Source organism: Anas platyrhynchos, chromosome 3 (genome assembly GCF_047663525.1).
Source record: "Anas platyrhynchos isolate ZD024472 breed Pekin duck chromosome 3, IASCAAS_PekinDuck_T2T, whole genome shotgun sequence".
Lineage (NCBI taxonomy): Eukaryota > Metazoa > Chordata > Aves > Anseriformes > Anatidae > Anas > Anas platyrhynchos.
The window spans coordinates 57,849,377-57,865,789 of NC_092589.1; the positions used below are offsets into that span (position 1 = coordinate 57,849,377).

At 41.9% G+C, this 16,413-nt stretch overlaps 1 protein-coding gene across 3 annotated transcripts in view; it reads right to left on the minus strand.

The window, feature by feature from the left end:
• The window catches only part of PHACTR2 (phosphatase and actin regulator 2), a 136,425-nt gene that overhangs the window by 106,893 nt on the left and 13,119 nt on the right, over nucleotides 1–16,413 (minus strand). The window contains exon 1 of one of the 3 annotated variants that reach the window (XM_013106831.5): nucleotides 1,544–1,695. The exons of the other annotated variants lie outside the window; for them this stretch is intronic. Within the exon in view, the coding sequence (XP_012962285.2) occupies nucleotides 1,544–1,556 (13 nt within the window). The 5' untranslated portion in view covers nucleotides 1,557–1,695. Of the gene's footprint in view, nucleotides 1–1,543; nucleotides 1,696–16,413 lie in introns of those variants that run through there. 3 annotated transcript variants of the gene reach the window in all.

Genomic DNA, 16,413 nt, shown 5'->3' on the forward strand with positions numbered 1-16,413 from the left:
TGGTTTTCAGATACCAGCTTCCCTCTTCACCCCCCCCTCCAAAAAAATGGCCTTTAAAATAAATGTGACTCATTCCAGAGCAGATTCTTATAGCTGGATTAAAGTGATAGCTCTGTCAAGACTTCAGTAGTATTAGTTGCTGATGCTGGAGAGTTTAAAAACCTGGAGGAATTAACTGCTTAGGGTATCTCTTGCCCAAAGGCAGTCTGTACTGGAGAACAGGGATCCTTCCCCTCTAACTGGAAAATTCTGCCTCGTCATGGAATATCAAACACACATTGTTAACATTTATTAGGTTAAGCCTTCTCAGGAGCTAGCCAAAGCACCAAGAGCAGAGTATTCCTCATCTTATTTGCTTCACAGAAATGAACATTATATGAGGACAGAGTCAGTTTTTGAGCTCACAGGTACCAGCAATGTAGTTTTCCACGATGGCAACATTTTAATTTCAGAAAGGGGATTTTTTTTGGTCTTGCATTTTAGAGAGAGAAGAGCAAGAATTTGTTTTGTCATAGAAACATAGCACACCTGAGGTGGTATTGACCTGGACAGCTAAGCAGACATAGGTACGAGTTTTCCTATTATTACACGATTTAAAAAATAATAATAGGAAAATAAGAAAGCTGCACTCATAGCATCATTTCTGAATTCTACCATAGATTTTCTTCTCATACATTGTAGAGGTGATCATCACTTTTAAGGTTAATACTAGACAAATCTGATGACTGGAGCAGGTTTCAAAGGTCACTGAGTTTCCTGCAAATTCTATATCCCGGTACGAACTGTCCTACTATCAGTGAATCACTGAAACACTGACACCTTCAAGTTTTACAGCAATCAAAGCCACATGCAAAACATCCATCACAAAAAAAGCACTTTTTGTAACACTTAGGGATACGAGGTAATGCAAGAGGGAAATGCAAATAACCCATTTCATCACATATGCAATGCTGGTATTGTGTGCACCTCCTTAGAAACCATGCAGTGCATTATTTGGCATGAAAATGCATGATCTAAAGTTGGAACATCAAAGAAAACAATAAAAAGTGCAAATGTATTCAGTATTTTATGTTCTAAATATAAGAGAGAGCAAACTAGTATATAGAGGGAATAGAAGCAGTTTAAAATGATGCAGGTACAAGATACGCACTATCCACTTTTGGTCAGATTTTTAGTTACCTATACTCACCTATTGCAGTCTGTGAAAGATATTTTCCTACTCAGCTATATACATTTCCCATTCCTTCCACATTTCCTGCATACAGCTTTTCAAACAGAACCGAAAATCTTAGGAAGGCAGATCCTACGTTACAGTTTTGATCACATTTCAAGGAAAAACAGACTTAAAACAGAAAAGCTGACTGATAAAGGGTTAAAAACTTAAGCGTGTCACATTTTACACATAGAAATTTGCTCTAATAAAGGACATTGAAATGGAAGGAGCTAAAGGCTAAAGCAACACATCTCCTGCAGCAAGTGAGAGAGGAAGAAAACGAGCCCCGTAGCTCCTCTAAGAAGGAAGATCTGTTTTTATTTCACTTACCAGCATTATCCATTTTCCCCCGTTCGGTACTGAAAAAGCAGAGTTCCCCAGAAAAGCAGCCAGTACAGTCTCCTGCTCACTGCTGAAGCTGGCTGCCCTTCTCCTGGTTATTAGACCTTGCTGGCAGTCAGAGCATACTTCATGCACTGACTGCAGTAGACATCACCAGGAAATTTATATCTCCAAGGATGACAAACAGCCATTAGCTCCATTATAGGCTGATTAAGATTGTGTGAGCCTATCAAGTAGATACTTAAATCCCCCAGGGTTTTACCTCTTCAGGGAGAAAACAAAAGAACTCCAAGCCTGTAATATTGAATATACGTTTCTGAAAAGTAAAAGCAGCACTAATGAGGATATGTTTAATGGGTAGGGAGGCAAAACTTTAAATAAAAAGGGGCTATATTACAAAGCAAAGGGCTATGATTTATCAGTGACGCAAGAGCAAAAGTTTTAAGGAAATAAAGGGGAAGGCATCTATGGCTGAGAAAGCGTTAGGTTAGATTACAGTCCGCAGCCCTCAGCTGTGGCTGTGCTTTAAATCCTACAAGTTCTGCACCTGATGTTCTCTGGGGTTCGTGAGAAACAGAAGATGTGCTTATCTGTAACTGCCTGCCAATCTATTAACTGTCTCAAGACATCCATCATCACACAGAATCACAGAATTTCTAGGTTGGAAGAGACCTCAAGATCATCATTATGCTGTTCGTAGCTAAATGTAAGGAAAGGATGAAGAGAAACAACAAGGCTTTGCTTGTTTTAATGGTAAAGTAAGAGCACACTGAAGGGACTGGGATCAGTAAAATCTGAACAACATATGTTGAGGTGAACAGGTATTACTTCTAAACTTTCAACACCACACAAGTCTCTGATGCACGGAATTTTCCCCCATAGAAAAAAAAATGAAAACCAGAATAGACTTCTAAACGTTTATTTTTCATACACTTCTAGAGTTTTCTCCTTATAAATGAAATATATATATATACATACACACACACACACACATATATATAAATAAAAAATTTCTCTCCTGGCAGCAGAGGGTGAACAGAAGCATTATTTGGAGGCTACAGTGAATGTGGGCTCCATCCCTCTTTTGCCACTGATTTTCTGTGTAACCCTAAACTGGGCATTTTGTGCCACTGTGTTTGCCCAGTGGTGAAAGCGAGACTATTATACACTGAATTTGGTGAAGTTTATTGGTGAGATAGAATATCACAAAGTACTGACGCTATATAAATGTCACACAATGTCCTCACCATGTTTTTCTCCTTCTTTTTAATAATTCACTCGGCTACTACAGTTCTCTCTTCTGCAATGGAAATGAAATACAGATTTTTGTGTCTTTACTATATTGACATGAAACCCCTTGACCTCAGGGCATCACATGAGCAACAAAATACATCATCCATTCATCACCCCTTCACTGCCCCTTTGATCTTATTTGTCCTTTCTAAATGTTAAATGAAAAGACAGTTGCAGCCCTGATCCATTTGCACTGACAAAGCAGTGGAGAGAATCAATGGCTGAGAGCTAAAGTCATCAGCAAGAATGGAGAATATCTAGGGCACGCTGGATATATTCTGTATTACAGAAAGGAAGCGCTTGGAGGGCTAAGGAGAGAATAAAGACTAGAAATCTGTCACACTTCATATTAAGGTTCTATTTATAAGTGGCTTATAAAGAGCTTATAAAAAAAATAGAAGCTATCATGAGCATGTTGCATTAGTGTGTGTTTCAGCTATCTGAAACACACTGATGCAAGAGGTTAAAAATGACCAATAAGGAGCTTGTTTGCCTGCTGGATCCTGTATCGGTTAATGACAATTGATTCATGTGACAATTCAGGTTATTGGCTTAGGCACACCTGACAAAATCTGGTTGCATGGGAGCACCTGGCTGGAGGCGGCGAGATGGCCACCTGGTAGATGAATCCAGTATCATAGCCATGTCAGGGCAGAAGGGCATGCAAGCATCTTAAATCCTAGTGAGTATGCTAATGTTTTGTGACGGTTAAAGCTAAGAGGTTTAAAAAACAGCTGGTTTTTAAAACAATCTTCTGTGAGTTTCACTTGGACTATGCATCGGGCAATGGAGGAAACCAGGCCTGACCCTGGTGGCTGGGGATAAAGGTGGGCAACAGCTAGTGCCCAAGAGCCCAAGGGAAGATACAAATCTGTACCTACTCAGAGCTCAGGTGAATGAAGAGGTCTGGGCAGTGACTATTTCTACATAGTAGGCAGGTCCCAGTGTGTGCACCATGGCTGAACCCCACCTGCAGGGCAGATGGGCTTCACGGTGACCCTCAGGGTGCTGGACCCCCAACCACGCAGACAAGAAGACCCGTGGGAGCACGCCACGTGTCCCTTCCTGCCCATGCACACGTTTCCTTCCCAAGAAGCCCTGGAAGGTGATAATGTGTGCCCAGACCCCGTCCTGACATCCAATTCAGATATAGTCACAGCCTCAGGTCAGCTGAGGATCAGGACTGCAAGGTGCTAACGAGGGTGTGGGAAGTCTCAGTTGCAACAGCTTGATAAGCCATGAGTTTGGGTGCTTTATCGGGGCTGTGTGACAAGTAAAATGTTATTAACTCTTGAAAGATGACTAAAAATGGAAACTTAATATGATTTGTGACCTATATCTCTGCCGTTTGAACATAAAATATCTCACTAGGAACTTTCCAAAAATAGAAAACTTTACAAAACACACGGCAATTTTTTCTTGTAGGCAATTAGATTATTGAACAGGAATTAACAGATGTGTGTGATCAGATGCAATTGCTGGATCAAAGCCATATCTCCCTGACTGCACACAGGCGAAGGAAAGATACAGATACTGGGCGGAGTTGAATAGCAGGCTGTGACTGCTATTTAAAAGCCAAATATGCGTATATTGCAGGCATCAACTAAACTCTGAGGACAGAACAACCCCATCACAACCCATGGCTGCACGATACCACAATACCTCAGTCTGCTAAAGGGCAGTTTTGGGTAAGGACTGAGAGACCAGGGCTGCAGAGGCCCAAAGGTCCTGTCACGGTGTCCTCCAGCTACAAGCTAGCCCTGCCTCACCGTTCACCTCAGCCACAGGCTCTTAAGGCTTGGGCTCAATTCCTTGCCTGGCTGCAGAGTGATTTTGTGTAGGTCCCTCTAGCACCCGACCTCCCGCAGGAACTTTGTGTACCCTGCACCTGAGCTGTGTGGGGATAAACACACCAGAGGTTGTACAAGACCCAGTGGTACTGTGTTGAGAGAGATGAGGCAGCCAGCTCGGACAATCAGTGCCACCTCCTCGAGAAGAAAGCACTGTGGAGTACATTAGGAGCGCAGCTAATGACACAGCCCCCTAACGATCCCGTTCTCCAATGTACCTGATGTGTGCAGCCCGCGGCAGTAATGACATTTCGCTCCCAGGAAAATCAATGAGGATTCACAGAGGCTCAGCAATCTGCCCAGGTAAGAAGCAAATAGAGAAAGCAGGGTAAACAGATACCTCGCTTCACGGCCATCAAAAACACTTTAGGTTGACAAACCCACAGAATCAATGAACAGCTTCAGCTGTGGTGTTTCCAATCATGACAAAGGCACCGGAGAATACATTTAGAAAATGTAGAAGCTGGCTTGGCTGGGCACGGATCTGTCACTGTGAAGCTCTGACTCGGTAAGCTGCCATTTCGGGCAAAATGTTGCACTTCGCTTTCACTGTGTCTGTTTCTTCCCACGCAGAAAGCATCGTGCAGGTGTCTCTGGGAGAAGCTGTCCTTGTTTTTAGATGCGGTGGGTTTTTATAGTCAACGCCAACTCTCTACATACACAGCTCCATGTGATTCTTCTGGGTATCCACCAAGTCTCAGGACAACGACCTCTCAGTATGAGGGACGTGTGTCCCTCCAAAAGGTGTTTCCTCCTGCGAAGCATCCTCCTGCACTTTGTCAGCAGTAGTGTGGTTTCATGGGGGAAAGGGGGAGGACATGCTGGAGGTAGAGGAATGGGCTCTGCTATAGCCAAATTCCAGTCTTCCAGCCAGTAACCAAGATTGCCACTAACACTAAGAGAATGTGTTGTACAACACACCAAAGCTCGTGATTAGGAACATCCCTATATCCCAGTAATTAGACTAATGGTCCTCGGGCCCTAGGTATATGAGAACTGTCTCCCTGCTGGCATGTTCAGGGAGAGTCTCTCAAGGAAGCAGTGAACCTGTGTACCTGTGTACATCTTCTGGTGTACCTGGAGCACATTTCCCAGGGCCAGGGCTAAGTGTTTGCAATATGGCCAGTCCAGCCTCAGCAACCATACCCAGTATCAGTGGGAGAAGGGTTTGCAAACACCTTTCCCTCACCTCACAGAGACAGAAGAGTTTGAGAGCAGGACAGCAGCAAGCAAAGATGTTGTTTGCCTGGCAGAAAAAGCTACAGTTCAACATGGAAACAATTAAAAACATGCAGATCTAAGTGCAGAGGAAGCTTTATGTTGCTGAGAAAGCAATGGGAGCCTTTTGTTCCCCAGGAAGATTTTATCCTTGAACAGCCCGGCCAGATACCGAGTTGTGATTCTTGCTTCAAGCTGCAAGGGGAGAAGCAACACCATTGAAGCCAACAGATTTAAACTGATACAAAACAAGAAGAGAGTGGGATCCAGACAGCAGCGTGTGGTCTTTGTAGGTGGGGAGTTTCACAGCACAGATGGGTTTGCAGAGGGAGCAGGAAGGGGCTTGGCACAGCAGTGCATGGTGCAGGGAGAGCAGGGAAAGGCTGGGTGGAGGGAGGCACGGGGGCGGTGGGAGGGGAAGGCAGAGGCATGGGGTGAGGTTGAGAAGGAGATTTCAGCATGTCGTGAAGTGGGGTGCTCAGCAGGAGATACAGGCAAGGACAAGGAAAACACCCCTAAAGGCTCCATTCTTTAAATAAACTCTAACTTGTTCCTGAATTGCTGCTTCTAACAAATGCACACCTAGAAAGAAGTGCGGCATGTGTTTGGCTTTACTCTTCCAGAGACAGCATCTATTTGCAATGAACAAGCCACTGTTGAAAAACAAGCACCTGTTTCTCTCCTTTGGTTTTCTCACTGATCCTGCTGTGGCATCAGGCAGCTCCATTCCTGCCTCACTGCCCACCCAGCCATGGAGACCTGCAGAGGACTTCTTGGAGCTGGGTGTGCTTTAATGAGTTATTCCACATCCTGACACAACCAAAACTGAAAGACCTGCTTGCATGACCACAGACAGAGCTGCAGAGCTGGCAGGGGGAGCCCCAGAAACAAGCTGGCTCATGGCTTCCAACATTTTTACTGCTCCTTAGACCAGCTCCGAACTACTGGCAGACTAGCTGCCTTCAGAGTCCAATTAAATCTACTCAGAGCCAGGGTTAATTGATATGCTGGTAAAAACGCCTGGATGCTCAGACTCATCCATGCCCTCTCCTCCCACTTGGACAGATATTACTGCTGTAGCACTTACCCTTCTTGCCCTGTCTCCATCTTACACCCACACACACGCACCCCGAGCTCTCAGAGCCTGCCGTGTGCCAGCTCCTGCATGCCTGGGCAGGGCTGGATGGAGGAAGGGTGCATGGGCCCCAGATGGCCACATCTTCCACAGAACTGCAATGTGTTAACCCTCAGAAACAAAACATGTCCTGCTGTTTGACATCTCCCCAAAATGGAAAAGGCTTGAAAAAAAATCAAATGGCTATGAAGGAATTAGGGATATCGTGTTCTTCTGCAAGAAAGACTACAAGGCCTGGACAGATATTTATAATCTCTATTATCAGTGTTCATCTGTTAATATAGCATATTGCTCACATAAGTGAATTCTGTCAAGCAAACTGAAATAGCCTCTCTCCTTTTCTCTTTAAATATCACAAACAAGTGCACTGAAACATAGAATCATAGAATCATAGAATATCCTGAGTTGGAAGGGACCCTTAAGGATCATCAAGTCCAACTCTTGACACCGCACAGGTCTACCCAAGTTCAGACCATGTGACTAAGTAACATGTTGCAATTCCTATGGAAACAGAGATGAGCTTCAACAGAAGCCTTACCTCAGAGCTTGGCCTTTGCTATCCAGAGTGCCAGGCTAAATCGGGTACAGGAAAAGGGGCAAATCAGGGCAAAATAAGAATTTTGAGTGTAATTGTAGAGGAGAGGGCTGATATAATCCTCAGTATTATCCAGTAATAAGAAAGAGCAGAAAATGTGTATCCATATGTACAATGCAGAACAAATTCCCAGACTCAAAGCCCGTTTTATGGGCTGCAAGCTTCCCACACCTGGACCAGGCAATTATCAAGCCTGTTTATCAAATGTTCTGGCTTTGAAAATCCATGAACATCTTTGAATGTTCTGAAACCATCGTGGTATTTGGCTAGATGCAATATTTGTATTTGGACAGATTTTGCATAAAGAGGCAAAATTGAAGCTCTGGCTACAGCATCCGCTCTCAGCATTTGACTGGATGAGGATGGCTCCCATGAACATAGATGCTGCAGCCTTCTGCTGCACAAGGGACAAAGTACCAGGTTAGAAAGAGGACGTTTAGTCTGGCAGAGACAGTCACAATAAGAAACAATGGTTGGAAACTGAGAACAGGCAAGTAGATAGCTATCAAGTAGATACTTGAAAGCAAGTATCTATTGCAACAGCAAATGTGATTAAGCTACCGAGGCTACCTGTGGATTTTCTGTCTCTGGAGGTCATCACATCGTGACTGGGTGTCTTTCTGGATAACACCAATCAAACAGCGGTTACTGAGCTCAACAGAAAGGTAAATGAGAGTAATTTAAGGGCTTATATTGCACAAATCAGACCTAATAACCCCTCTGTCATTGGTGCTATGAATCTATGTAAAAAGGCCTGTCCTCATTATCCCTGCCGAAATGAAATACCAGACTTCTATCATGCCTTAATGACTGTATGTAATAGATTTACAAAACATTTTTACCCTGCTCCTTATCTTGGGACCTTATTCTCAGATTCTGCTCACCAGTTTTCCTCTTTTTTTTTTTTTTTTTGGTTTTTTTTTTTTGTTTTGTTTTGATTTCTCTCTTGTAATCTTATGTACAGTAAAAAAAAAATTGACCTTACTGAGAGACATAAATGTAGCTTTCTTTCTATTTTCTCTTAAAACGTTCAAACAGATAATTTGTTAAAGGGAGACCAAGGAGAGACAACATATCCTGGTCTGAGGAGCTGAGGTGAGATCCCAAGTACAGTCAAGCCAGCACCAAAATTTCCATTTTATGGGGCCAGATCTTCATCTCTGCACATAAAACATGTGGTCAGGTTTGTATTAAGGATAGGAGTATGAGTAAAAATGCAAGAAGAAAGACTCAAGCAAGAGAATTGAGTTAATTTGAGATATATATTGACATTTGGCTTAATCCCTCTCTCCCACTTGGAGTAAAATTTAGGCAAGTGACAGCTAGACAATTATCACTTAAATGTCAAATGCCACTCTTAGGAAAATCATCAAATAAATACTGAGTGAGAAAAAGAAGCCTTTCAAAAACTGAAAGCTGATGAATAACAACTAGTGTGAATGGTCTGTACATTATGCACTGTACATTTTGCCAAACTTGACTGCCTCTTTGGAGGTTGGTGTTTTATAACCTTATTCATGAGACAGAAATTTGAACAAACATAAATCAGAAACAACCAGAGGAGACACTTAACAAGATCCAGTAAAGACAGCTATAGCTCCAGTTTATTTCCTTACTATCTCTCCCCCTGAGGTCCATCTAGTTATCACATCAGTCTCACTGCTAAGGGTTGGCTTTTGTGCTCCATTCTGTACCTGAAAAAAGTAAAATCCATCAGCCAGAAGTTGCCATTAAATAAAGGAGCATCTCTGTGCTGCCAGATGTTCTGCAATGTTAGAAACAAGAGAATGGCAGGAGGACTTAACCAAAGCAGAGCACAGGACACTGCTTGAGTGTGTCTCCCTAAATGACTTTAAAAGCTACCTCACTATATTTATATATGAACATGCTTTCTACACTACTGAACTAGAATTGCATTCTCTCTTAATTGCAGCTTCTCTTCCCTATGGAAGGGATTCACTCTACCCACTTAAAAGTCCAAGTCATGGCATCTGTCTGAGCAACTGTATGAGGTCTGACAGACTCAAGTCTCATCTGTTCAAGTTTAGGATTACTATCACGTCAGCCCCTGAGTTTCCATGGATTTGCAAGGATTACTTTCCTCCTACATGGGCAGGAGCATGAGCTGAATGGGCTGTGTAACTGTGAGCCATGCCCAGTGGATTAATCTACATCATGCCCGCAGAGACACCTGAAACAAAACACTCATGTTTTTCCCTGTGTCTGCTTCACCTGCTGTTTCCTGATGCAAAGTGAGATATGTATGCACTAGAACTTTCTGTATTTGATCAGCCTCCTCGAGGGATACATCTAGACCAGCATCACAGCTCCAGATACTGCCAGTACAAGGTGCTTTGCACTTGCACCAGAGGATACTTTTTTAATGACTAATAGTCAGAAATTGACTTCACTTTTCAAGTGCAGAAAGTGTGGTGAATCGATGGCATGTTGATGGATGTGTTACTTAACCCTCAGAACCCTTGTTAGTCATACAAGGGTCTGTTCTCTTTCACTTCTGCTAAACGCCTGTCCTCACTGCCTTAGGTACTGTGTAGAGGACTGCTGTACCTCACACAACTTGGTGATTTTCCAAAACCAGCAACAAAGCAGATGTTCAAACACACTCCAAAGGTAACGAATGGACAGGTATATTTCAAGTCTTATAAAAATACATTTGCCCTGGAAAAGGCTAGTTAATTGCGTTAGTTATTTTCATTGTGATCTAATAACAAATGTGTTTGCCAGAACTTACTGGAAAGCATGTGTAACAAACACAGAGCAAAACTGATATCAGCAAAGCACATCAGACAAATTGGCAAGCTGGAAGCGTGCCATATTCAGGTGTTGGGAAAATATGCATTAGTGACAATTTGCTTTTGGTGAATGAACAGACAAAATAAATATTTTTCAGCTCAGGATGCGGCTGTGTCACCATAGGCCGTACTTTCAATAGACTGTGTTTGTCCAATGTGTCAGAAGAAAAATGACCCCTCGCAGCTGCTTCAGGTAGTACTGCTGGTAGTTCAGCAGCTGAAGCTTTTTATCCTGAGTCAAAACCCTGACAGTGTTCTGCTGCGTACAGAGGCAGGGGTAACTGTTGGTGATGCACCGCTGCTTAGAGGTGCATCACGATGAACTCAATGACATGTTATAAATGTTACAAATCTGGTTTAAAACTTTGGGAGCAAAAGCTACTTTGCTCAAAATCATGAGTGTCCAGGTAAGAAGGGCAGAAAGACCAGAATCTTGGACCGGGGAGGCCACAGTGAAGCCAGGGCAACTATGGGAAAACATCCCCCCAAAAATCTAGGGAGATCTTCTTCACCAAACGCCAGCTGAAAAAAAGACTGAGCTGTGAGCAATGAAACTATGCCCTGTCGTTTGACTCCTGCTGTCTTCACGGACACAGAAGCTGGTGTACAAACAGATGAAGAAAACAAAGTGACTACTGTTCCTACTAACAATTCCTTCTCCTACGTAAAACAGTGCATAAGATTGCATAAAAGTTCAAAAATGGGACAAATACGTATTGCAAGTTGGTTTGTGATGTTTCTTTCCTTCCTTAGCTATTACCCAAAATACCATGTTTACCGTAATACGCCTTTCACCTGGGCATCCATTCCTGGAGTGTCATGTGAGGCAGTTTAATCCTTTTTGTGGCAAACAAGCCAATACTGTTTTCCTGGGGTGGTAATCAGACCTAAAAAGAACTCCAAAGTGACATTTGTATGGCATTGTTCCTTTTATTTTCCCCTCACAACAGCACCCACTTGCCGTTGCAATGCCTATTTGGTGCGCAATCTAGGATGCTGTAATTAACTTCTGAACACAGGTCTTTATATTAAGGCATCAACAAAGGTGTAGGAGGGAAAATGATGTATCCTGCTTCATTTATTTCTAAAAATAACAAAATTTCATCAGGAACTTGCTGCTTGAATTTACCCAGAGAGCGTATTTAGAAATGCAGGGAAAGCTGCCCTCTTGAGAGCAATATGGAAAAGCTCATTAAAATGTTACAAAAGGTGGTTAGGCATTTTAGAGCTACACTGCCCTTCTCTTTACATTGCAGGGTGGCGAGCAGCATAATCTGCTTTGTTTCAGTGAGTAGGAGAATATTATAGAGGGACCCTGGCAAAAAGTATATTTGAAATATTCTTTTTACCTGCATTATTGACAATGTTTGAATTATTAAAATGTAATGAATTTGAAATAGCTAATTATTTCACTGCTGATATCTTTTCCTTTGTCATTGCAGTCAGTATGGACAATGGGACCACAATGGGGATTGTTTCTTCTTTTATTCCCAATTTCCCATCTTGGTTTTCAAGCACAGGTATGCTGGCTTTCTATAACTCCCTTCCTTTAGTTTGCTTTCTGTTTAGCAATGTGGGACTGAGGCATGATCATACACAGCCATAATCTCCCAAACCTCCTGCTCTTACTTGCCCTCTCATCTCACAGTTTTCACGTTGGAGAGACCTGAACTCCAAGATTTTTAATGAAAGCTTGAAATGGCATATTTCTACATGTTAACTGCTGTATTTCTCCAAAGCATTTTTTTTCAGACATGTTTATTCTAATCCATGCAAAACCTTACTGTTGGGCACAAATTATTTGACAGTGATTAATCTTTCAAGCTTGTTGGAATTTTACTGATGTTTTGGTAATGCTTTACATGAAAATCAGCCCAAAGAAAGACTATACTAACTAATGGAAAGCTGCATTACCCCATTGTTTGAGCTTGCGACTCCCAGTGTTTTCCTCTCAGGTGCTTGCATCTTTTCTGGCTTGCTAAAAGTTGCAAATTTTGCAACATTCAAATCAAAACTGAAATATTGAGTAGAACTGGGTCAATGGCAGCCCTCCGCAAGATTCTGCTTGAGATGCCCTTTTAATCTGACAGAAAACCCCTGAGAAATATTTTTGAGATTAGTTTATCAAACTGTTGTACACCCACTTCATGGAGATTACATCTAGGCCATGTTTCCTTAGCTCATCAGTAAAACACAGTCCTGTGGAGCAGTCTCAAAACCCTTTTGAAGCCAAGACATATCAAATCAAGACACATCTAGTGTTTTCCTTCATTAGGCTACTTAATGCTCGAAAAGTAGAAAATTGAATGGAGTTGCCACTCATTTGGTCTCATTTATTTACCGACTGTATTGTCTTCAGTTCAACAGATCTCACTCTGGAATGTTCCTGAGATGAAATTTAGTGTGACTGGTCTCCACCTTTTGTTACAAAACACCACGCTGAGACCAGGGCACAGCCAAGCAACAGTGATTTGCAGGATATCACCCTAACAAGCCACGGCTATGCGCTGAGGCAGATGCCCTAGGTCCATGCAGTGGGCTGCTCTGCCGCAGCTATGCCAACACGGTCATGGTTTGCCTACATGGAAACAACAACACATCCAGGTTGTTCTTAAAATAAACATGTTTGAAAAAATGCTTTGGAGAAACGCTGCAGCTACCATATAGAAACATGGTGGTAAATCATGTTCCTGCCCACTCCCCCTCTCAACACACCTTTTACAAAGGAATATCAAGTCACTCATTAATACTCTTTGCAGTAGAGAAGCTTTCCCAAAACCTTACTTCCCCCCATCCCAATCCTTATCCCCAAACGACTAATGTTTAGTGGTTATTCACTATCTACTGTCTTGATAAAGATCTATGAATGCACAGAACAAGAATTACCAGGACAGGATTTTTTTCTTGGGTTGCATCAAGTTTTTCATGAATTCATATCGCTTTTCAGTGGCAGTGATTAGCCAATTTACTACAGTTAATTTATAGCAGGAATAGCATGGCCTATTTGTTGAGCTTGAGAATTTTCCAGTACTAGGTTCTGATTAATGTACAGAAATCAATAAAAAACATCAACCCATCCTGCCCCTGAAAATCCTACAAACTAAGCATAAGAAACCATAGAGAGGCCCAGCAAATAGAGGAAGAAAACAATGTAAATGAAGTAGTTATGATGAGCATCATAATCAGGTTGGATGATACAATCTCTCAAGCTGCTGCCACGTGGTCTACAAGATAGCCTGGCAGAGATGAAGTTGATCGAAAAAGATTGTGCTTGTCCTGCATATTTCAATGAGCCCGTATCAAATAAAGGACCAATCCTGCCAATTATTTATCCATGTGAGAAATCAGACATGCAGTCCGGTCATCCTCTGCACAGTTACACTAGACCTATAACATTTCAGGAATTTAATGTTTTTAGTGACTTGGTACTCGTTTTACATACTTCATTTGGAAAACAATTATGTTTAAAGGTAACTAAGCAAACTATATACATGTATATATGTGTATATATATTTAACTAGACCAGTCCACAAAGAGACTGTCATATTACAAATTCAACTATCACATTTCTATTTGACAACAGAAAAGTTGGGTGCCATAGGTAAACCTTCTAATCCGCTTAGCCAGGACTTGCTGGTTCTCTGATATATGTCTGCAACAGGTTTTTATGTCCATATCAAGAATTAAATCACTTTGGCAGCATTTTGAACAGTTAACATAAAAGGAAGTGTTCAGATAATACATCGTCCTATGGCTGCAACAAGCAGTGAAGTAGGCCACCTTATTTATTGCATCTTTAGGTCAAGGTTATGTGTGAATCTGAAATAAGTTGGTGCATTTTTTTCAAATCAGTAAAGAAACAGCTATGCTCTTATGTCCTGACATAACAATATTCTGTTGTAAGGATAAAACTACACACTTTGTGACCTGGATGGAAGTACACCATGCCTCCTCCACCAAAGTCCAGGTCATGAAGATCTCTCACCACTCTGCTCTAGCAACACAGCCTACCCCAAAGTTTTTGGAAAGCCAGCAGCAGTCCTCTCTGTTCTTGAGACACTGGAGCTGAAAAACACTAAGCACTTCTTGTGGTTGCTGTGGGGTGAGGGATTTGGGGCTCATTAGCCTTGTAAATGCTGCAATGGCTGTTTGGGGGGTGATTGGAGGTGTACATCTGCTAGATGCTTGTATTCAAACAGAACTTGGCTAATAAGAGATATTGTAGGGGCACTTTTTTTTTTTTTTCTTTTCCTGTTACATTAATCTGTACAACTCTATCAGAAAAGGCCAGAACTTACAGATATAATTTACTGAAATTCTGATTTTGTTTGTACTACTACAATGCCATCATTTTATAGGACATGGAGTACGTTCTATAAAATTGACTCAGTGAGAAATGACTAAGACATTTTCATGATCATTTCAGCCAATATTGAATAAATTATTGAGAGACGATTTGGTAATTTAGTAAGAGTGTTCTTTTTATGTTTCATTTGGAAAACAATAAAGCATAATGATGTGACAAGGGGAATTGTCTTTGTTTACTTGTAGTCATATTTAGTGTTTATACTTTTGTTTCTCCTCACAGACAAAAAAAAATAAAAAATCTGCAGCACATGTACTAGCATACATGAATATTTTGATGTTATCTTTGATATTTATCAATTGTATGTGAAGCACTTAACATTGCCAGGGTGTTTATCATGAAAGACAGCCTAAAAGCAAAAAACCTAGACAGGCCATCCTCCTCCAAGAATAAAGAAATAAAATACTTTTTTTTTTTTTTTCCTGCCATGAAATTGTTTTTAAATTGCAAATAATGAGGGATGTTTCTGTTTTATGCTTCTGGGGAAGGTCATTCCAATTCCAGAATTTCTAGGCTGAGAGAAGGAATTCTTATTTTCAGGCTCTTTCAGTTAAGGGATTCTACTTCTGCCCTTACAGCTGCATACATAACCTTTAAATCTCTAGCTGGCCAGGAAAACACCAAGATGAGCAGCATCTGCTTCCATGCACAATGCCAACCAAAGTCTAAGTATGTACTTCTGAATACATCGTATAGATCCCATTGAGTTTCATTTTAGAAAAGGCTACTTCAGAGTTCAGCACGTACAAAAAATTCAGTCTGATCCTTTTTAATGGTTTCTTTTCCAGAAGACTACATAATAAATGAACAACTCAGCCTGAAAGTCTGCATTTATGAACTTGCTGTGGAGCAGGGTCGAAGCACTCTGTACGAATACTGGAAAACGTGGCTCTAATTAAAGCAGACTTCTCTCATAATGGATCAATGTCTAGGTGTGCAACAGGCTTCCCACCAAGAATAATAGCTCCTGTTAGTTCCCAAACAGCGCAGACAACAGACCTTGCTCACCTGCTCCTCAGCAGTTTCTTTGATGGATCAATACAGAAACCGCGAGCCTGGACCCAAAGTACAGCAGAATCAATGCTGCGAGGAGATCCCATTTCACCAGTGCAACCGATAATGCCGAGCCGGCAGCATTACCTCGGCTGAGCGAAGAGCAGATGACTGATGATAACAGTTTGTGTTGTTTAAATAAATATACATTGTATTGCTTAAAAGAAAAAGATTTTTAAAAGGGGGGGCTTCAGGAAGTGTAAAACAGCGCCATGCTATCCTATCGCACTCTGGTTTTGTGCCTTTAAAGACTGCTGAGTTAGCATTTAAAGACACCAAAACTAATAAAGGCTCTGCCAGGACATCCAGAAAGGCGCAGACTTGAAACAAAGCCGGCTCTGAGCGGTCTCTTAGTGCTGCCGCAGAAGGGTTTGCGCACTGACAAAAGCAAGCCCAACATTTTGAATTCTCCGCGCCGCGGGAAGGGCTGGGATCTGGCATTACAACCGCCCCATCTAGCGTGCCGGCCCCATGCAGCAGCTGCCTGCTGGCCCTGCGACATCAGTCACAGGATCACAGAATTGGAGGGGCTGGA